We start from the raw sequence: 23,268 nt of genomic DNA on the forward strand, positions 1-23,268 counted from the left end.
AATAAAAAGTCTTTCACCTCAGAAAAACGGACGTTCCTGTCATGTCAGCCGTTATAGGCTACTGTGCTCGTAGCGCGCGGCACACTCACTCAAATACGGCGGCGCGCTGTGTATAAAGTGCAAAGGAAACTACGAGCATGCAACGTTGTTACATTGTAAATTAGTAAGTCACGAAATAAAAGTAAAATACCAATAAATCACGTTACTGGTACGTCATGTGTTAGCTGAGAAATATTTGCATGCAGGGATGATTTTCATTCTATTCACCAGGAGCAGTTTCCATGTTTCATTAACAGTTCTTGTTAATATTGTGTATCACCGTGGTAACTGTCGTTTTAATATTAACCCCAACATGCCACTTTATTTTCACTTTGTGTTATTTTTTATATTTTTAAATGACTGTGGTGGCTCATACCAACATTGTATTAACAAAAGCTAGTCTTGGACTGCTATTTAATTGCTTTAGCATCTATACCTAATGTTTATTTATTAGTAGTCTTTACTATTAGTCATATTCTTACAATTTATGTGTATGTTAAGTAAAGGGGGACAGTGTGTGTGTTCACAATTTTTAAGTAAACATGTATAATAATATGTGTATATATATATATATATATATAAATTGTGATAAGCGTAATTAATAATCGCAATCACAATTTCAAGGGAATAATCGGCAGTTATGATTTTTGTCATAATTGTGCAGCCCTAATTAATCCTTTTGTAAAACGGTGATCAGTAGTACGAAGTTGCCGAGGGACTGTGCTGACAGTTATCCCTAACTCACAGACTGCAGTCTGTATTGAGTGTAGACCTTGAACTACTCCATAGGTTCGCGATTGGCCTATCAACGCTAATGTGAATGAGACATCGACATCCCTTATGAAAAACAACTATAGGAATCTTATAGTATTTTGGGACAAAATATTATAGTAATCTTATAGGAATACTATAGTATTTTGGGACATACTATAGAAGTACTATAGAGGTATTACAGAACATCACAGAAGTATTATACACTACTATAGAAATCTTACAGGATTACTATAGTTCTTTTTCGTAAGGGATGTAGACAAATCTGGCCCACTGCCTAATACGAGTTTAACACCCACTACTATATCACACAGTAATCTCAAAAGTCCCTGTCCTCCTTTCCGGTTCTGTGTGTTAATTAGGAAGGATGTAGAACTTCAATTCATAATTTGTTTGTTGGCGGTACAGAAAACGACACAGCAACTCTTCGGCATGATTGTCCCGTGTATTTCAATTAGCGCCAAGGCAATTAAATAAAGAATAATAAATTGTAGCATTCTTCACACGAAAAATTATATAAAAAATTCACAGACAACATATGTTCACATTCATGGCAAAATTCAAACGAGACCAGAAAATAATTATTTTCTCACATTCACTTGCATTGACGATTTTTCAACCTAGAGGTCCAGTGGGGTTAGCGGAAGGGGCGGGACTTACCAGCTCTATAGAGAGCCTAAGTCCCTCCCCTCCGCTTCCGGCTCATGGGACCTTACTTCGGAAAAAATATGTATGGTAGTCAATGGCGAGAGACAACTTATCTTTTTATTCCGTCTGAACTGTGCCCTGAATTACACATATGATATTTGTAAATTTAAAAGATAATTATAGATAATTAAGTCGCAGTTTGTCATAAAACAGAAGAGTAACATTTAGTTTTATGTGAAAATCGCTCAATGAACTACATCTCTCGTCTCGCACTATGTACGTCACCATCCGTTGCTCGTATGTGTGCAGTCTGGTACAAAACACTCAGGCATGACGGCGTAACGTTACGATTATAACGTAAGACTATAGAAACAGACAGACGTTAGCTTCATTCATTGAGAGAAAAGGTATGACGTAACACGTGCGCCTTTTGGGTTTGTAGTCTCTGTAATTACGTATTTTCACAGTCTTATACCTCAACAGTTTTACATCAAACTGCGACTTTCTTGACTTTATAAAATGTATATTTTAAATTGACAAACATCATATGTGTAATTCAGGGCACAATTCAAACGAGATCAAAATATTTGTTGTCTCGTGCCATTGACTACCATACAATATTTTTCCGAAGTAAGGTCTCATGGTGGTCGACCGGAAGGGGAGGGACCTAGGCTCTCTATTCGCTTGTTGGACAGATTAACATTTTTGAATTTTTGCAATGCAATGCCTTTATATTAAAAAGTTGTTAAATGTGCAAAAAAATATATAATTAATGTTAGGAACTAGTACAGCAGTGGTTATAGGCTGTATAACTGACCCGTTTCACTGACAACGCTTTTCCAGAGTAAATCTATGCTTCTTTTAATATATATTTTCTTTTTTTAATTAGGTATACAATTTCACATTCCTACATTAAAGTTTACTAATAAAACCCCAACTTTATGGTTTTATTAAGTGAAGGAAGGCTATAGACCGTATTAGAGACTCTTTGAGGCCATACTGAACAACACAAGTCTAATAAAACCATAACAATGCGCATCAATCTCTTTAAGATATGCTAAGTATTCCGAAATAGCTCGAAGGAAGAGAAAAAGGGAAGATCTGGCCAACAAAAACAAGGATTAAACCAAGAACATAATTTAATCTGCCCCTGGGGCTTGAACAATCACAGCATGAGTCATTCATAATAAGTATTTCACATAGAGGAGTTATAACACTTGTCATCGTACTGCGAGTTTGTGCCATGAGCGAGTTAAACGTCTCAGAAACACTTCTCAAATGGTGGTCTGAAACTAAAACAGCAGGACGTTAGCGACAATAGACAAACTTAAAATTATGTTAAGACTTGTTTCTGATATGTTTTAACTGAGAACCATGAACATACTGAAGCAAGTTAGAACGAGACAGGAACTGACAGAGGCATCTCACCCAACCCCCTGTCTTTAAGGAGACACATCACAGCTCTCATGCAAGTACAAACTCATTCGTCCAAACTTGAGAACGGAGCACAACTGAGCAAGGAGCGATCAAGTCCAACAGTTGTGAGATGCTTTAAAAATACAGTAACATTATCATAACCGAGACCTCCAGCAGGACCCGGAAGGCAGCAAACTGAATATCAGTTATTTATCTGTACATTTCGAGGTAACATCGTTGTCATGTGTCCCATTCATGCAGGATTCTCACACAGACCCTCTTGTTCTACCTGGTCCTGTTCATTCTCCTTCTGTGGCAACTGCTTTCTCTTGAAGAAGCCAACCTGGTGGGAAATCAGTATAATATTATATTATATTATATAATTAATCACACATTTTTCTGTAATTAATCGTGATTAATCGCACCGAACATTAAAGTTTTTAATATATTTTTATATTGTAATACTTTCACATTGAATCTTCAAAATAATGTAGAAACAACTTAAAAAATGTATATATATTTTAAATATTTGTTTAATGGTATCTTTTTTACTAAGCACTATGAATCACTGATGTCTCTATTACATGGATTTTCCCCCTCAATTTTAGCCACACTGTAAAGCCGAATAAGTTAGCAGAACTCAAAAAAAATTTAAGGCAATCGATTGCCTCAATTTTTTTAAGTTTTGAAATTCAAAGTTTAAGTAAGCAGAACGGGCAGATTTTAAGTTTGTACTTAAACATTTCAAGTTAAGAACAATTAAAATCAGAGTACACCATTTCATACATTTAACTTAAAACCTTCATGTAATCTCAATGTGAACACTTTCATTAGTATTAACTTATAGTTTTAACAAGCTAGTTTGCTAACATACTATTATGTTATCATGCTAACAATAGTATGTTATACAGCACTTGCTGCATGAGTGCAACAATATGATTTTATTTGCTCTCAAATCAAGCCGCATGCACCACTTGTCACCATGATGGTAACTATCCTAAAACCAACATTAACAGAAATTCTTCTAAATTAGCATAACAGAACATTAATCAATACTCAATCTCCCACTTAACATTAATCTTGCACAAAAAAAACATTATATTACACTTAATTTTAGCATTTACTCTCCCATTCAAGTGCCATCGGCAAAGCACGCTGGGAAATAGACATCCCAGCCGTTTCAGTTAAACTTAAGTTTGTTTAAATTAAAATAAATCATTTCATAAAACTCAAAACAATGAAACAGTTCAGTTTACTTAAAATATATCAGTTCTGTGAACTTGAAAGAAAAAGAAAGTGCTAAATACTCATAAAAGTTAATTTGACTGAACTAATTAGTTTAATTTAAGTTTGTCCTACTCAAACCAATTAATTATTTTGAGCGTTAGGGTTTAGCTATTCAACATTACATTATAATTAACAGCTATCAATTTTAACATTTAATAGGCTTTAAAAAAAATCTTCACATAAACCCATTGTAATAAATGTACTCCTTTAATATATCAGGGCTCAATACTAAGGTTTTTCCTACTGGCCCAGTCGGGCCCGTTCAGGTTTTACCCGCCCTGCTAAGATTCACAAAAAAAGTTATTGTTTTCATTGTTTTTGACCCATGTAACCTTGTAAACAGTGCTTTAAGATTTTCCGGTAGGTCTAACATGTAATTATACAGAAATTGAATAATCAGTCCCTCCAGGATTTCACGATTTTTTTGTGTGATTTTTGCGATCAAAATGACTGATTTTGTGGTGGTAATTTCCAGAAATTTGTGAAAAAATTTGCGATTTTTATATTTTATAATTAGGACATCACATTTACCATAATAGTATTATGTCAAATGCACAATAGTCATACATGACACAAATCACAAACAATGCATAAAGCTTGTTTATTTTGGTCTCATCAAATTAACTTTTAAAACAACCTATGGGTAATTTTTCTACCTGACCTATGTAAATAGGCTATTAACAGCAGGTGTAGTCATTTATACTGTAGAGCTGTGTGTAAATCCTGAGTTAAGGGGTCCTGAGCTGCAGTAGGCAACCAGTTACTTACAGTGCGGCGTTTTGCATGGCGTCCCCACTGCGTATAGCTACGCAATACGAAGTGACCGTTCGAAAGGGAACTACTCGGTTACTATCGTAACCTCAGTTCCCTGAGAGTAGGGAACGAGTATTGCGTAGCCGGCCGCACTATAGTAACCTGGCAAGTTGGATGTGCAGTTGCCGCAGCACAGCCAATGAGTGAGCCAGACACCCACTGTGCTAGCTGTGCAGCTGCTAGGGCTGGGTATTGTTCAAAATCTTTAGATCCGGTGCCAATATCGATACCGGTTCCTAACGATACTTTTTTCGATACCAATTTTATGTAATCCATTTTAACATAACACATTACCTCAGAAAAACTTTGGTTTTATTTTTCAGTTTGACTCATGCTCCTAGCCAGTACACAAAGGAACAAAAAAAGCACAAAGGAACAATTTATATATATATATATATATATATGAGCTCATGCTCACCAAAGCTGAATTTGTTTGATCAAAAATACAGTAAACTTGTAATATTGTGAAATAGTATTACAATTTAAAATCTTATTTGAATATATTTCAAAATCATTGCTTCAGTGTCACATGATCCTTCAGAAATATGAAAACAGTTTGCTGCTTTAACATTTTGGATTTTTTTTTCATGATTCTTTGATGTATAACATATTCAAAAGAACAGCATTTATTTAAAAACGAAATATTTTGTAACATTACACGTGACATGTTTTAAGGTCACTTTTGATCACTTTAAACTTTAAAGCATCCTTACTGAAAACAAATTCTGATTAACCAACAGATTTTTGAACGGCAGTGTACATTCAGTAGGTCATTATTGCAATATAAACACTGTCAGAGGGATCAACAAGGTATATCTTCATTTACCATTCGAAGACGGAGCAACTTTCTGCTATGTGCACTGTCAAGGGCTTCATCATATTTGTCGCGGTGCAGCATTTATTTTACCGCATATACTGCATCGCGCGCTGCTGGCATCGAGCCTGGAGAAATGTAGATACACTTTTGATCGACTTTTCCACATCTTTAAGGTAGCCTATTGTGTGTGTGCATGCTCGCGTCTCATATGAGTATGTGCGCGGAGAGTTTGTGTGTGTTCGCTCGGGTCACATTGAGTATGTGTATGTGCGCGAGTTTGTGTGTGTGTGTGTGTGCTCGCGTTTCATATAGCCTAATGCGTGGAGAGTTTGTGTGTGTGCGCGCGTCTCAATATGTGCGCGGAGAGCTAGAGATATTTCAATTGGGTGATTATAATTTAATGTTTTGTGAGGTCTTTTTCATTTTTGTGATTATTTCGCGGTTAAATTAGGAATTATGCAGGATCGCAAAAAAATGCGACATTTTGTTGATTTTGCGTTGTATTCAGCGATCGCGGAATCGCGAAAAACTGGAGGGACTGAATAATCAATCACTGCACAGTCTTCACTGCATAAATTATAGATTTAATACAGATTAATCCTTATTAAAGCTACAAAAGTTATTCAGTCAAGAGCAGTGAGGGATTTTCTCTTTTTCTTTTGTTCTTTGGTTAACATTAATCACAGACAGCAGCAGGTTTATTAGGCTGCCGTCACACATGACCCGGATCTGACACGGAATCTATTTAAAGGCACACTATGCACGATTTGTATCTTATTATAACAGCTTCGTAATCATTTCGATGGTAAACGAACTCGTAGTAGGGCGAATCATCCCGATAGCAAAGCAGCAGGGGGACGCCGCTGGCAAAACCAGCAATGCAAGTTTGAGAGGTGGCGCCCCGACAAATCTCACGAGAATCACGACTTGCTTTACGGCACGACGTCACATACATCAACAACATATGAAGCAGCCTCTATGGAGACACTAGCACGCATTTCAGAGTCGACGAAGAAAATGAAGAAAGCACGGTCGGAAGAGTGCAGAGACGGCTCTGCGCGAGTGGTATTTATGACAGTAACGTTAAATACAAGTACTCCACAGCAACTCTAGGGGGCGCTGTTTGAAAAAAAAACGGAAACTGCATAGTGTTTCTTTAACTCTTTACGTTCTTTTAACACTTTTTAACTAATTCAAGATGAAATAATAAACGAGTTAAACTGAAATAATTCAGCTCTAATTATATTATATTATATTATATTATTAGAATGAAGCATTTTACTTTGTAAAATTACAGTGCAGTTGAACAGAAGTTGTAGTTCATGCTAAAACAAAGAGCACATACCTTCCATAGAATCACTGTAGCTAGAACTAACAGGAGGAGTCCGCCAATGACACTTCCTATGATAACACCAATAGGAATATCTCCGATCGCTCCTTCTTTACTGACTGTAATTTTTATCTGCAGCAGAGTCAGGAAAGATTAGATAAAGCATATCAGTGACACATAAAGCAATACCACTGTACAGTCCAGACTAGCAAAGGTTGTTTTCAACTTTCAACCAAAATATGATAATGCATTTTCCAGAAATATAATAGTGTGAGAAAAATATGAAAAGTACTATTTAAGGACAGTATTATAGCTTTAACAATATTATATACAGTACATATTATATACTGCAGACATACATGTACATATATACAGTATTATGTATACATACACTACCGTTCAAAAGTTAGAATAAATACGATTTTGTTTATGCTTAATATTTTTGTGGGAACTATGATACACTACCATTCAAAAGTAATTAATTAAAGAAATTAATACTTTTATTCAGCAAGGATGTATTAAATTGATAAAAAAGTGACAGTTAAGACATTTATAATGTTTCTGCTTCAAATAAATGCTGTTTTTATTTAACTTTGTATTCATAAGATAATCCTGAAAAAATGTATCACTGTTTCCACAAAAAGCAAATCAGCATATTAGACTGATTTCTAAAGGACACACATACATTACATATTTCACAATAGGGTATGAAAGTAAACTCTGAACCATGTCTGAAAAACTTCTGCTTCTGAAGTATAATGTCCTAAAGTTCAGATATTTGTATGGAGAAACAAGACAAATGTGCAGATTAAAACCAACTTCCCCATTAGTTCTGCAGTTGAACAGAATGGCTATGGTGGTCAACCAATAGGATGTATCGGCTGAAACCAGCCTTAAAACGCAATGAAAAACACTGATCTTTTCAGCAGTGTTGATCATTGCTCAAACAACTGAAAGAAAGGGTAATGAACTGACCTGTTGTTGTTTGTGTGTGAGGACTATGAGATCAGGCTGAGATATTTCTATTTCAGAGCTTCCAGCCACCAAAACGGTCTGAAAATCCGCCTATAAAAGAAGATAAACATGGAGTATGAACTGAAGTATCTGCTCAGGACAGATATCAGACATGATAAAACAGATCAAGAGACACTTACAAAGGCAAAAGTGCCCTTCCAGATCCTTGCGGTTATGTTTACAAAGTAGCTGGTTTTCATCTCCAGATCTTTGAGGACACAAGTCATGGGTTCACATTTTGCCGCCTTACAATTCTGGAAATGAACAAATGTACGTTACACAAGTTTGGGTTCAGTAAGACATTTCAGCGTTTTTTTGAAAGAAGTCTCTTATACTCACCGAGGTTGCTTTTGATAAAAAATACAGTAAAAAGAATAATATTGTGAAATTGTATTACAATTTAAAATAACTGTTTTCTATTTGAATTAGTGGTCGACCGATATTGTTTTTTTGATGGCTGATGCCGATATCTTAGAGAGCAGGTGTTTATATATATATATATACAGTGAGGAAAATAAGTATTTGAACACCCTGCTATTTTGCAAGTTCTCCCACTTGGAAATCATGGAGGGGTCTGAAATTTTCATCGTAGGTGCATGTCCACTGTGAGAGACATAATCGAAAAAAAAAAAATCCAGAAATCACAATATATGATTTTTTAACTATTTATTTGTATGATACAGCTGCAAATAAGTATTTGAACACCTGTCTATCAGCTAGAATTCTGACCCTCAAAGACCTGTTAGTCTGCCTTTAAAATGTCCACCTCCACTCCATTTATTATCCTAAATTAGATGCACCTGTTTGAGGTCGTTAGCTGCATAAAGACACCTGTCCACCCCATACAATCAGTAAGAATCCAACTACTAACATGGCCAAGACCAAAGAGCTGTCCAAAGACACTAGAGACAAAATTGTACACCTCCACAAGGCTGGAAAGGGCTACGGGGAAATTGCCAAGCAGCTTGGTGAAAAAAGGTCCACTGTTGGAGCAATCATTAGAAAATGGAAGAAGCTAAACATGACTGTCAATCTCCCTTGGACTGGGGCTCCATGCAAGATCTCACCTCGTGGGGTCTCAATGATCCTAAGAAAGGTGAGAAATCAGCCCAGAACTACACGGGAGGAGCTGGTCAATGACCTGAAAAGAGCTGGGACCACCGTTTCCAAGGTTACTGTTGGTAATACACTAAGACGTCATGGTTTGAAATCATGCATGGCACGGAAGGTTCCCCTGCTTAAACCAGCACATGTCAAGGCCCGTCTTAAGTTTGCCAATGACCATTTGGATGATTCCAGAGGAGTCATGGGAGAAAGTCATGTGGTCAGATGAGACCAAAATAGAACTTTTTGGTCATAATTCCACTAAACGTGTTTGGAGGAAGAAGAATGATGAGTACCATCCCAAGAACACCATCCCTACTGTGAAGCATGGGGGTGGTAGCATCATGCTTTGGGGGTGTTTTTCTGCACATGGGACAGGTCGACTGCACTGTATTAAGGAGAGGATGACCGGGCCATGTATTGCGAGATTTTGGGGAACAACCTCCTTCCCTCAGTTAGAGCATTAAGGCCATGGGTCGAGGCTGGGCCTTCCAACATGACAATGACCCGAAGCACACAGCCAGGATAACCAAGGAGTGGCTCTGTAAGAAGCATATCAAGGTTCTGGCGTGGCCTAGCCAGTCTCCAGACCTAAACCCAATAGAGAATCTTTGGAGGGAGCTCAAACTCCGTGTTTCTCAGCGACAGCCCAGAAACCTGACTGATCTAGAGAAGATCTGTGTGGAGGAGTGGGCCAAAATCCCTCCTGCAGTGTGTGCAAACCTAGTGAAAAACTACAGGAAACGTTTGACCTCTGTAATTGCAAACAAAGGCTACTGTACCAAATATTAACATTGATTTTCTCAGGTGTTCAAATACTTATTTGCAGCTGTATCATACAAATAAATAGTTAAAAATCATACATTGTGATTTCTGGATTTTTTTTTTAGATTATGTCTCTCACAGTGGACATGCACCTACGATGACAATTTCAGACCCCTCCATGATTTCTAAGTGGGAGAACTTGCAAAATAGCAGGGTGTTCAAATACTTATTTTCCTCACTGTATATATATATATATATATATATATATATATATATATATATACTTTATATTTATTTTAATCAATATTTAATGAATTATAAATAAATTAGAAAACACATCTTAAAATATACATGCTTATACTTGAGATGGCAACTTCTTGAATCTGTAATCCTATTACAGTATTTTTCACAAATAAAGTAATTGTTTAAAAATATATGAATATGTGAATAAAAAGGAAGTAAACACTGTAACAGGGCACTCAGTAATCTGGTAATTTCGTGCGCACTGGTAATCATATTTTTTTTAAAATAAAGACAAGGTAGCCTAACGCTAATTTTACAAACAGCACACAGTGAAAACAATATGAATATGACACAGTGAGCAACTGGATATAGCACAGCATATTTTAAAATTAATATTTTATAATTCGCACGGACCGACCGTCGCTCGCAGTCAATTTATGCAGGCTACAAATGCACACTTCACAAGATATCACAGCTGGATTCGATTAGGCCTAAATCTGCAAGCTTTGTGAAATAAGATGTTTATTAGATATTCATAGATTTGTTTAAATGAGTTAGATGCGCATTTGCTTAATGTTGACGGTAAATGAGAAAGTATTTCAGACTGATTGTTTGCCTTTTCTGTTAATATAATATAAAAGCAAACGCTTTACTTTTTCGCACACCATTTTCTTTGTTTACCAGTTCTGTCTAACAAAGTAGCCTATTAGATATGACTGACAGGTGGTAAACTAATGACGGTGAGTGAGCGTTGTGTGATCAGCGCCGCCCGCCAAAATAAAAGTCCGGAGCGCCGTCAAAATAAAAGTCCCAATTCCAACACATCGGCCAATCAGAAAAACGTATCGGCCGATGCCGAAATTTTAAAAATGGCAAATATCGGCCGATATATCGGCCTTGGCGATATATCGGTCGACCACTAATTTGAATATATATTAAATTTTAATTTATTCCTCTGATCAAAGCTGTATTTTCAGCATCATTACTCCAGTCTTCAGTGTCACATGATCCTTCAGAAATCAGTCTGATATGCTGACACCAAACTTTTAAACTGTATTGTATGTGCTGATTGTGCAAGAAGGCCTATGTTGCACTCTGTAAATTCCACATTAACGCACACACACACACATACTGACCAGTTCTGTTGTCCCTCTAAAGCTCTGTTTAGTGAAGCTGGCAGTGTAAGTTTTCTCTCTGATGTTTAACGGGTCAATGAGAGCTTTGCTGTCACACTGCACATTTACAGCCTGCGGATCAGAAACACCGCTTAAATTATCATTTTCATTTTGATCCCAGCCTGGGATTTACAGCATAATGTGCAGTAAAACTATAGAAGCTATACTTTTTAATCGAGCGTTAAACTTACAGGTGCTGTTTTGACTGAAGTCACATATAGTAAATGGTTTCCAGCCTTGGTGCTGGTGGGCAGCGAGACGGTCAGCTGAGCCTGATTGATTGGGAAGGTTCCAGTCGAAACCTGCAGAAAGACATGCTTCAAATAGCTATCGCATATTTCACATTGCAAACACTAGAGGGAACTCGGGACATATTAGTATAATATTACATTTTTAATTGTTTTGACTCACTCGTAATGTTATGTTGAATTCTGGGCCGATGTCATTGAAATCTGAGACTGTGTGTTTGACTTGATCCTCAGCACCAATGACGCAATAATCCAAGCTCATGTCTCTTGAAAAATTATTTAAAAGATTTATTTTTAAAACACCAAAAAAAAAAAAAAAGATATATATATATATATATATATATATATATATATATATATATATTTATATATATATATATGTATATATATATATATATATATATGTGTGTGTGTGTGTACACTTTAACATTATGATCTGATTAAGGTTGTCAAAGCATCATAACATTAGTCCTGACCTGGTGAGGATGATTTCGGCATCATACTGAACTGGGATGGATAGAGAGACCTTGTTATCAGATGTCACTTCCTCCTTACTGTCACTGGAAAATATTATGCAGGGTTATTCACAGGCTATACAAACAGATGCACAAAAGTTAAAACAGAACTGTCTTAAAATAGTGTCTTTACCTTTGCACTTCAAAGTTCACAACAGCATTTTTCTCTAGTTGATTCAGGTTGAAATCAAAGTTGATCTTGTATGTTACCTAATTAGACAAAATGGAATTATTAAAGAAAACAAAAATGTTGTGTTTTCATGTTATATGGGCACTTTCCATAGACATAATGATTTTTATACAGTACAAACTGTATATTCTGTCCCCTTACACTAACCCTACCACTAAACCTACCCATCTCAGAAAACGTTCTGCATTTTTACATTTTCAAAAATCATCACTTAGAATGATTTGTAAACTGTTTTCCTCGTGGGGACCAAAAAATGTCCCCACAAGGTCAAGCATTTCAGATATTGCCATCTTTGTGGAGACACTTTATCCCCATAATGTAGGGTTTACCCGGCCGGCACACACACACACATCTCTTACCGTCTGGTCAGGCGCCAGGAATGGGTATCCAACTTTGCAGTCGAGTGAGCCTGTTTTTGAAGTGCATTTCACCTCAGTGTTATCACCCTGCAAACATGAGCTGGAAAGTTCACAAATGCAATTTCTCGTACACAAAGCAGAGAAGATTTATTATGTCAAAACATAAATTGGGGCCCATACAGGGGGTGTAACAGAGGCGTAGAACAGGTTGCTGGAGAAGTTAGCGGACACTCTTGTGTTGTATGCATTTTCCTTCCTGTTCATTACTGTCACAATGAAGGAGAGTCTTCTTCTGTCAGGGCTGACAAGAAATGAAGATGAGCTGCAAAACACAACAAAGTCTGTCAGGATTCTGGTTCTCTGATAACACATTACACATAGCCATGGGGATAGAAATGGATTATTTTGAGTTAACTCCTAAAGGAAATATCACTTTAACTATCATCTTCTAAGGCGGAGATTCCCAAACATTTTTGCAGCCGAACCCATTTGAGCTTAAATATTTACTTGAAGTACCCCCTGAAAATATGTTTCAAATGTCTTTAGTAAAAGTTTTATTTTGATTGTTTTTATTCTTAAATTATTTATTTTATTGCTTAAGTATTAGCTTTTTATCAACTCATAAAACAAAAATAAAAAATATGAATATATACTGAATGAAATGTGAAGAAAATTTCAGTCTGGGCCTCATTAAAAGCTATTTTGTAGTTTTACAGATTTCTTTTATGATTTTTTTTTCTGATTAAGTGTTATTTTAGTATTATTTATGTACTATTTTAGTATTTATTATATCTATATTTTGAATTTGCATTTATTTTTATATATTCCTTTTTAATTTTAGTTTTTTAAATATGCATTTTTTTCAGTGTTAGTGGTAATTTTAGGACTTCAACTTAAACAAAGTTAGTTGCAATTTCTAATTTTCATTTAAGTTTATTAAGTTTAAGTTTTTCAGTTATTATTTTATGTTTTATTTTAATTCAATTAACAAAAACAATTTTGATTAGTTTTAGTTTAATAATAATAAAAACACCGGCCCATATTAGAATTTGTATAGTTGTACCATATATATATATATATATATATATATATATATATATTTAAAAAAATAAAATAATAACTGAAAAACTTAAACTTAATAAACTTAAATGAAAATTAGAAATGGCAACTAACTGAAATAAACAATTTTAAGTTGAAGTCCTAAAATTACCACATTTTATATATATATATATATATATATATATATATATATATATATATATATATATATATATAATGTAAACAGGGATTGAAACGACATGATTATATCACATACGACAAGGTGATTGTATAATGAATGTACATTTTTAGGTGAACTATCCTTTTTTAGCAGTTTATAGACACTGGCCCTTTAAAATAAATAATAGGTTACCTTGGTACATCAACAGCTTTCACAGTCAGCTTCAGGTCACAAGTACATTTATCATCAGAGCCACAATCCTTTTCAAAAGGGACCTGAGCAAAAAGAAATGCATTTTTGTCAAAGTTTAAAAACTTTGAAAAAAATAGACGTTGGACGTACTGACGCCCTTAATTAAATTCAGAGGGAATCTTACAAAAAAATCCCATGCTTTGGGCTGAAATGCATCTATGGCAGGGCCGTCTTCTGGTTTCTGTAGACTGATGTCGACTCGCAAAGCAACTGGACTAGCAAAATCAGGGGTCTCCTATTACACCACAAAAACAACCATGTAAAATTATCATTCAAGCACTTATAAATGAAACAAAGCTATAGTACAGTGAGCACTGTTATTATGAACAGCATGAGGCTTGTGGTAACTGGCAAAAAGTCACCTGGACATAGACTTTATGATCTACACAGGTTTGTGTTTTAGAGACGCTGACATCTTTCTGGAGAACACGCTCTGAGCTGTTAAACTGGGCTCTTGAAGTGGCTCTTGATGACTGCAGGTCAGCGTCAAGGGTCAGGTTGTACTTGATATCTAAAGAACAGTGATTTCATTCACTTTCATGGAGATTTTTAGAGAAATTAACATACATGAGATACAAAATACATGAGACGACCTTACCTATACCCACTAATGTAGTGGGTCTGATTGTTGACCTGAAACAGACTTTGGCAGTAACACACGACACCATCCTTCCACCGAACATGCAAGTTTTACTCAGAATGCTGATCTTCTCCGGGTTGAAGGAGACCGTTGTTGTGATAACTGCAACTTTCCTTGACCTGAGATCAGAAATACTCTATAAACATCACAATTTCAGTAAATTATTTACTAGATCTTTAACAACTACACTGAGACCCTCACCAGAGCTGCACTACATTCCCATCTCCTCCGACCGAAATATCAGGGATTGAGTCACTGTTCATATCTTCACGGCCATCTAAAGAGCGTCCGAAGAACCGAAGCTTCAGGTCCAGTTTGGATCCAAGAATTTTCTGCACAAAATAGGAAGACTTATTTTAGTATAAAGGTCAATGACAAAAAACAATTCCTCATGATAAAAAAAAAATTAAGGAAAAAGGAGGATCTTTAAATATTTATATATACAGTAAATAGTTCTTATAAGTGTGATCTTTGTATTTGCATTAGAACAGAGTAGACCAATCACAATAGACTGGGTGACTGACCAATCAGAGCAGAGCAGACCAATCACAACAGACTGGGCCATCTGACCAATCAGAGCAGAGTAGACCAATCACAACAAACTTTGCATATTCATTGAACTGCATATACTAAATGAGGCAAGGGTGTGGAGTTACATTCAAGCTATTTTAAGGCATAAATAATTTTTTTCAAGGAAAAAAGTTTTAAATATGTCATTTTGGTGATCAAAGATGAGTTTTAAGGGATAAAATGATTGATAGTCCAATCATTTCAAGCCAAAATGGGGGTCAACCTTGAACAAATTGCAACAGAAGCAAACTCAACTGATTTTGTATCCTCAATATGTCCTGAGTAAGGAGAAAAAAGCCCCGAAGAATCCCATTAGGGGAAAGTTTCGAAAAAGACCCAAATATACCCCATTCATACGCCTATTCATTCTTTTTCTTACGTGAATAGGGTAAACATTTTAACCTTTAGATATCACCATGAAAATTACTGAGTTGATTACTTGCATCAAGACAAACAAAAAATGTATTACAAGTTTTTTTAAATTGTTTGTTAACATGGACAAACGGTGCATAATCTAATTATGTATGTGCTCATTTGCATAAATACCACAACAGGTCTAAACATTGGGTATAGCCAGGTGAAAATGTCTTGTTGAATCTTGTTGACATATAACAGTAAAATACTTAATGTTAAGGTCTGAATGGAACCCATTTAGGCTACCCATGAGCATTAGAGGTAGGAAGAAGTACTTTAGAAACCAGCCTTTATTAATTTTTAAGAGATGGGGTTTGGGGCTGGGTCTGTGGGACTGTTTCTGGGGGACGAGTCTGAGGGAAGAACAGGAGACAATGGTAAGGAGAATGCAGAAGACAAGAGGTAAGTAAAATAAAAAGTGAATCCCCAGAAACAGTCCCACGGACCCAGCCCCAAACCCCATCTCTGCAATAATAATGAATAAAGGCTGGTTTCTAAAGTACTTCTTCCTGCCTCTATGTATTAATGCTCATGGGTAGCCTAAATGGGTTCCATTCAGACCTTAACATTAAGTATTTTACTGTTATGTGTCAACAAGATTCAACAAGACATTTTCACCTGGCTATACCCAATGTTTAGACCTGTTGTGGTATTTATGCAAATGAGCACATACATAATTAGATTATGCACCGTTTGTTCATGTTAACAAACAATTTCAAAAAACTTGTAATACAATTTTTGTTTGTCTTGATGTAAGTAATCAACTCAGTAATTTTCATGGTGATATCTAAAGGTTACAATTTAACCCTATTCACATGAATAGGTGTATGAATGGGGTATATTTGGGTCTTTTTCGAAACTTTCCCCTAATGGGATTCTTCGGGACTTTTTTTTCCTTACTCAGGACATATTGAGGATACAAAATCAGTTGAGTTTGCTTCTGTTGCAGTTTGTTCAACCTTTTTTCATAAAATGACTGGACTATGACTAAAGTGGGATTTTAAAATATTATATATTATAAATTAAATTATTATATTTTATTAATATTATTATATTGTTGCAATTATATTATAATGATAAAATATTATTTTACTAAGAAATTATAACAAAAGAATGTTAACTACTTAAGGTTTTCATCAGTAAATTATGGAGTGCTGCAAGGATCTGTGTTAGGCCCCCTGCTATTTTCAATATAATATACTGCGTCTTGATAATATTATAAGTAAACATGGAATTAGTTTCCACTGTTGTGCCGATGATACATGTAAGGATAAGGTTTTCATGGCTGGTCAACAACTTAACCAGCCACACTTCCTTGAATTCATACTGGTTATTTCAGCAGGAATATTAAAATAAAAATGAGTGTGTTCTACCTGTGAGCTCTGCTTTCTGATGGTCTTTCTGTCTCCATAGTAGATGTAAATGGCACCATGGCCATTGCCTTCCAACGGGGCACCAACCACCACGTCACTGAAGCCGTCCAGGTTCAGATCTGGGACGACAGTGATGGCCGTCCCAAACCGAGCATTCTCAAATGCGGAGGGTCCCTCTAAACTGCCCTGGTTGCTTAAGATGCCCTAAGAACAACACGAGGCAAGAAATGGACAGTCTTTTTAGGACATGCTTTGAGTGAAGATTGAGTGATTATCTGAGCATGGACAGCAAATCTTTGTCACCTTGGTAATGGTGAACAGGTAGACTCGTCCCGTCTCAGACTTCTCCTCGCTCATGTACATCGGAGCTCCAACCAGCAGCAGATCAGTCACTCCATCAGCGTTCACATCAACGGGACAGAGAACGCTGCCAAAATAAGACCCGATCTGCAAACCACAGACACCACAATTACATAAAACAGGACTTTACTGTCTAATGAAACTCAAGGTCATTGAGGGTCAAATGTACCTGATCTCCTCTTTGTGAATCTATGACCACAGGCTGTCTCTGGCTGTCAATAATGTAAACTATAACCTGTCCTCTATGAACGGCACGAGGAGCACCGGCCACATAAAACTCAGACGAGCCGTCAGTCACAGAGCTCACAGAGTAGCCTGGATATATGACAGGGGAAAATAAACAAAAAATGAGAAGAATCTAAAATACTCTATATTTTTACATGGCATGTACACTACCGTGTGGGGTAGTTTAAAATATTTTTGAAAGAAGTCTCTTCTGCTCAACAAGACTGCATTTATTTGATCAAAAATACAGTAGAATTACAGTAATATTGTGAAATAATATTACAATTTAAAATGACTGTTTTCTATTGTAATATATGTTAAAATGCAATTTATGCTGAATTTTCATCATCATTACTCCAGTATTCAGTGTCACATGATCCTTCAGAAATCCTACTAATATGATGATTTGATGCTCAAGAAACATTTATTATTATCCATGTAGAAAACAGTTGCGCTGTGCAATAGTGGAAACTGTGATACATTTCTTTCAGGATTCTTTAATGAATAGAAAGTTAATCTTTTGTAGCATTATACATGTCTTTACCATTTGTATCAGTTTAATGTGTTTTTGCTGAATAAAAGTATAAATGTCTTTTTATTTTTTTACATTTTTTTTTATAATCCAATAGCTTAGATGTGATTATAAACATACATGACATCTATATTAGCTTTTGGTAATGAAAAATCATTACAATTGAATTTGCGACACAATGCTGTCTCACCGAGTAATGAGCTGTGGTTTCTGTCATCCAGGGTTTTCTCAAAAGCTTTTTTGGGGAAAATGTTTGATTTTCCAGCTGTTTGATGGACGACGGTCCCGGTCCATCCATATGCTCCGACAGCACCCAGCATGATCTCATCCTGTGGAATAAAACATTTTCTGTGAATCAGTATACATAAGAGATTTGTTAGACCGCTCCATCAGATACATGATGTGTTAAAAGATTATTGCCACCTTTTTTTGGGTCTTATGTGCGCTGAATCCAACTTGGGACATCTCCATTTGAAATTCTTGACCTTGACCGGTGCCTTAAATAAAACAAGACAAAATATTCATATGCTTATCCTGATTTAAAGCTGTACTTTAGGTAAAAGTGCGACCTGTTTTCACTGGATGAAAAAACACGTTCGTGAATGCAAGATTTACCTTCAATGTTAAAGATTCTGTCTCCCAGAGTTCCCGCGATATTGATTAGAGCTTCCTCTGATGACACATTGAACATGTAGTTCTCTGTTGGAGAGCTAGCGATCAATTCAATCTCCTCGATGAACTTTTGAATATTGGCATCTTCTTTGAGAATCTGTATGAATTCATTAATGAGACTTTTACACCAAATTCATTCATTATTTTGTTTGTTTTGTTATCCAGTAAAAAAATAAAAATAAACAACCTTAAAACAATATGAAATACATTTAATTAAAGACATATTATAAAAATTAAAAACTATTTCTGCAGTGTATAAAATTAGATACACTTTATTATGAAATGTGCAACCATGCTGGAGCCTATTTACATCCATATGATTTCATTTTTGGTAATGAATCTCACTACTCATTTTACCTAATGTTCTTCATTTGAACAGATTTCATGTAATACCATAGATAAAAATATAATCGTCAACATTAAAAACGTTTGATAAAACTATAGTACTACTAAAGTAATAACAAATTATGCATAAGTGACTAACCCTTAACTAACCTTAACCCAGTACATGTAGTTATATACTTATTACTGATTAATTACATTGTAACAACATCATATTAAAATAAAGGGTTACAATTTTAATATTAATATTAATTAACAATGTATAGGGTTAGGGTAGGATTAGGATTTGGTTGAGGATTAGTTGCATGCAATTATGCATAATTTACTGTTATTACTATGGTAAGTATATGTAACATATGTAACAAGGACACTGTAAAATAAAGTGTTACCAAATAAAGTTTTTGTTTTATGAATGTAAAGCTTTTTTTCATGCTGATCTCTCACTTACAGCAATGCCAAAGCGAATGATGCCATCTCGGTCAAATCTCTCAATGACCTCTCGACCTTTATAACCATCAGCAGATTCTCCATCCGTCACCACTACCAACACCTTAGTGGCACCTGGACGCCCACCGTTTTCTGGTAGGAAAGCTTCTTGTCTGAAACACAAACCATCACAAACGTTGTTTTTTTCATACAATAAATTAAATAAATAACCAAATTAAAATGTTTAAAAATAATCAAATCAAATGAAATCAAATTAAAAAAATGGTACCTGGCATTGTCAAGTGCCGCAAAAGTGTTGGTTTCTGTTCCAGTTTTTTGGGCAATTGCCAAAGCCTCTGAAATAACCTTTTCTTTATTCTGGTCAGAACTAAACGGATAAACAAAGGACAAGTCCTCTGAATACTGCATAATACTGACCTAAAAAAGCAAAACCAAAATCCAAATTAAGTCATATCATATAAATCAAAGACAAAACTGAATCAGGATAAGCTGTGTAACAGTACTTACTCGAGTTTTATCTGGTCCGATATCAAGATTTTCCAAAAGCTTGGAGAGAAAGCGTATAACGTCATGCCACGGATATATACTGTTTGATCCATCCAAAACAATGGCAACATCCATTGGCCCTCCACAAGCTGAATGAGAAATTCAGATTTAGAAGATTAAGAACGACTAATTTACCCAAGAAAACATGTATTTGGTAACTTTCTGACAGTATAAAATAAGATAGGCTACTTTGAAGGGCAGGAGAGAAGGCCGACTGGAGTGTAAACTGTGGGCTCACTTCAGCACAGACTCCTGGGTAGAAGTACTGACTGCCACAGCGCTGAGCCCACAGAGGACCACAGGTCTGAAACACAAGCATTTATTCTTTATCCACAACAGAGTGTCTTCAATATGAAAAGGATTGAATGAATGTTTTTGAAGAAGATTCTGGTGACACAATGCTATCACATCATACCATAAACATGTTAGGTTTAGCTGTTGGAGTGAGAGTCAGACCCAGACTCATGTTGATGTTGATGCTCTGCACACCATCTATGCTGACAGAGTCTGCGAAGACACACACAAGTGGGAAAAATCGAAATCCTATTAGTTATATTTTAAAGTCGGCAGGAAATCAAAATAGACAATTCATGTTTTTATGGAATATTATATAACTTCCTCGTGCAGCGTCATCTCTTCTCTGATGTTTACTGGCGCGAGGGCGGGGCAACCTGTCACTCACATGGGATTGACCAATAGCAAACCACAACCATCCAATCAGTTCCCCATGGACAAAATCAAGTCCAGCCCTACATTTGTTCTTGTTTGAAAAGCCGTTTCACTCTTCACAGTAGAGAAGAAAAGACTATCGTAACTTCCGTTTCATTCCGACTTTTCCAGTTCCTTACAAAAAAGTCCTGTTGTTTCAGATAGCAATACAATGGTGCTGAATGATAGGCTATCATATTCATTATGCATTTGCATGGTACTCCATGGTATTATCATCGACCATGCCCAAGGCCCATGGTAATACCACAGTACTTATTTGTAAGTGCATTGCTATTTTAAAATTAAGAGAAATTTACCTGGAAGGTTTAGTTTTTGGCAGCTGGTTGAACCACCAGTGTTACACTTATAGAAGTCTCCTTTTCTATCCCGAGGGTATCCGCTCCAGGGAGAACCTACCAGCAGCCTGAGGACAAGTAACACACTTTCTCTATGCAATCAAACAGATCATGCAAACAAACTTTGCATGCAGAATTTTGCCAGTCATTGTGATATTAAACCAGGCAGAGATTTTCCTTTACTAAAACAATGACACAAAATGTCCCTTCCAAGAATAAGACAAAGAAGCAGGAATTTCCTGAAAGGAATTAGTCACTAAAAAAGTCTCATTTTTTTTGTCTCATTTTCCCAACTGTAATCTGTGACTGTGTCTCAATGCATTAGTCTGACACTTCCACAATCTATTTATTCTTCAGTGTATTTTAAACATTTCGAATATGTTGTGGAGAAAATACCCGGTGTGTGTGACAGATCTTACCATTTTCCTTGATTATTGCTCAACTGTCGTACGGTGTAGCCAAACTCTTCTACCGCAGGACCTGATGAGAAGATTTTGGCACCTGCAGTTCCTACATTAAAACTCTGAGTGCGAGTAATACAGAAACCTGCAGGAAAAGTTCACATTCTCAGTGAATTTAGACTAATGTCATTTGAGCATGTTTGCTCGTTCTACAAACACATCAATATGGGACATCTGACAGTGGTAAAACTTTCTACTGACCAGCAGTGTGTCGGTATATTTCAAACAATACAAGTCAAAGTGAGAACCCAACCCTTTTAGACTCTGCACCAAACATGCCCTCACAACAAACTATGGGACTTACACTGATTTATCATGCACAAAAGTATATTTCTTTTCTATGAGTATGGATGGACATAAAAAAAAGAAAAAAAAGAACACATCCGCAAAACATTGGAATTGAGTCACATTTCACTGACAGTGTGAACGAGGACTCAGTTTCCGGTAGACAGACCACAAATGCTCAATTGTCTTAAAATAAAGTGGTAAACAAATGTTAATCTTGTAGTGTGAAAGTTAACACCTCAGAGTTTGAAAACTAGTTTGTGTCTTGTGTGTCTGCTTCTATAAAATATACTATGAAAAGAGGAACTATTTTACTTAGAAGTAATTTTAACTGTTCATTTTATGTTTCTTTATAAAACTTTTAATACAGATTATGGATGAATTAATTTTACTCTTCATTTATTATGATTGTCTGCTTTTAAGAAATACAATTTTACTTAATCATCTTACTGGATCTCCTCCATGCATCATTAAGAAAACATTTTGTCATGGGGTAGGAAAATAAACTTAATTCAAGATACATTTTATTGTCAGTTTATCGTCTTATCTCGTACAATTTAAGTTTATCTCTTTTTTCTTTTCTTTTTTTTAGATATTCAGTAGGTATTTAAAACAATTATTAACATGTCAGTCTCCTCAAATGTATAAAAAAGTACAAACTATGGAGATTAATAACAAGTAAACATAATTTGATAAACATAAAGTACTCACTCTGCAGTAATATCAGTAGTATCACAACTTTTTCCATTTTGTCCATTGCTGGAGAAATTGTTAAGGAGAAGGAGCAGACAGTGTTGCCTCCAAGCATAATGAAACAACCTGAACTCAGCTCAGGGTAAAAACTACTATGACAGGATGTGATGTCAGCTCTGGCCAGATTTGTATCTGCCTTTGATGTTGACATTACCCGAACAAATGCAAACAACTGACCAAATAAGGAAATTCATAGCTGTCTTATGAACATTTCATATGAAAAACACACTTTTTTCACACTTTATAAGAATCCAAATGGAAAAGTGAAGAAAAGACAGAAAAAAAAATAACAGGGATAGACTATGTGGAAACCAATGAAGGATCACAAAAACACAAAATGATGTTATAAAAAAGAGATTTACAACAAGTTGAGACATTG

At 35.7% G+C, this 23,268-nt stretch overlaps 1 protein-coding gene across 1 annotated transcript; it reads right to left on the reverse strand.

The window, feature by feature from the left end:
- Positions 1–2,341: 2,341 nt before the first annotated feature.
- Positions 2,342–22,941, reverse strand: LOC311076401 (integrin alpha-2). Its single transcript, XM_084104604.1, has 30 exons — positions 22,848–22,941; positions 21,810–21,936; positions 21,352–21,458; positions 20,742–20,833; positions 20,516–20,630; positions 20,288–20,415; positions 20,049–20,197; positions 19,782–19,932; positions 18,935–19,088; positions 18,743–18,816; positions 18,510–18,648; positions 17,732–17,877; positions 17,506–17,649; positions 17,203–17,406; positions 15,047–15,177; positions 14,804–14,964; positions 14,568–14,716; positions 14,330–14,440; positions 14,146–14,228; positions 12,915–13,056; positions 12,735–12,821; positions 12,319–12,395; positions 12,147–12,230; positions 11,834–11,936; positions 11,614–11,724; positions 11,384–11,494; positions 8,276–8,389; positions 8,097–8,186; positions 7,137–7,253; positions 2,342–3,217 (listed from the first exon to the last, which is right to left on the reverse strand). Exons 1-30 carry the CDS (start codon positions 22,891–22,893, stop codon positions 3,128–3,130), a joined length of 3,537 nt encoding a protein of 1,178 aa, XP_083960730.1. The 5' UTR covers positions 22,894–22,941; the 3' UTR covers positions 2,342–3,127.
- Between the last annotated feature and the right edge of the window lie 327 nt (positions 22,942–23,268).

This window comes from Abramis brama (assembly GCF_963993115.1).
Source record: "Abramis brama genome assembly, chromosome: 25".
NCBI classification, from domain to species: Eukaryota; Metazoa; Chordata; class Actinopteri; order Cypriniformes; family Leuciscidae; genus Abramis; species Abramis brama.

What these genes read in the sequence shown, in the direction of transcription:
- LOC311076401 (XM_084104604.1), bottom strand. Translation starts at nt 22,893, where the DNA reads ATGGACAAAATGGAAAAAGTTGTGATACTACTGATATTACTGCAGA. An exon ending in GCGGCACTTGACAATGCCAG is followed by an intron (nt 19,933 to 20,048) that starts GTACCATTTTTT and finishes TTTGTGTTTCAG; the next exon opens with ACAAGAAGCTTTCCTACCAG. An exon ending in CCAAAGCATGGGATTTTTTT is followed by an intron (nt 14,229 to 14,329) that starts GTAAGATTCCCT and finishes CTTTTTGCTCAG; the next exon opens with GTCCCTTTTGAAAAGGATTG.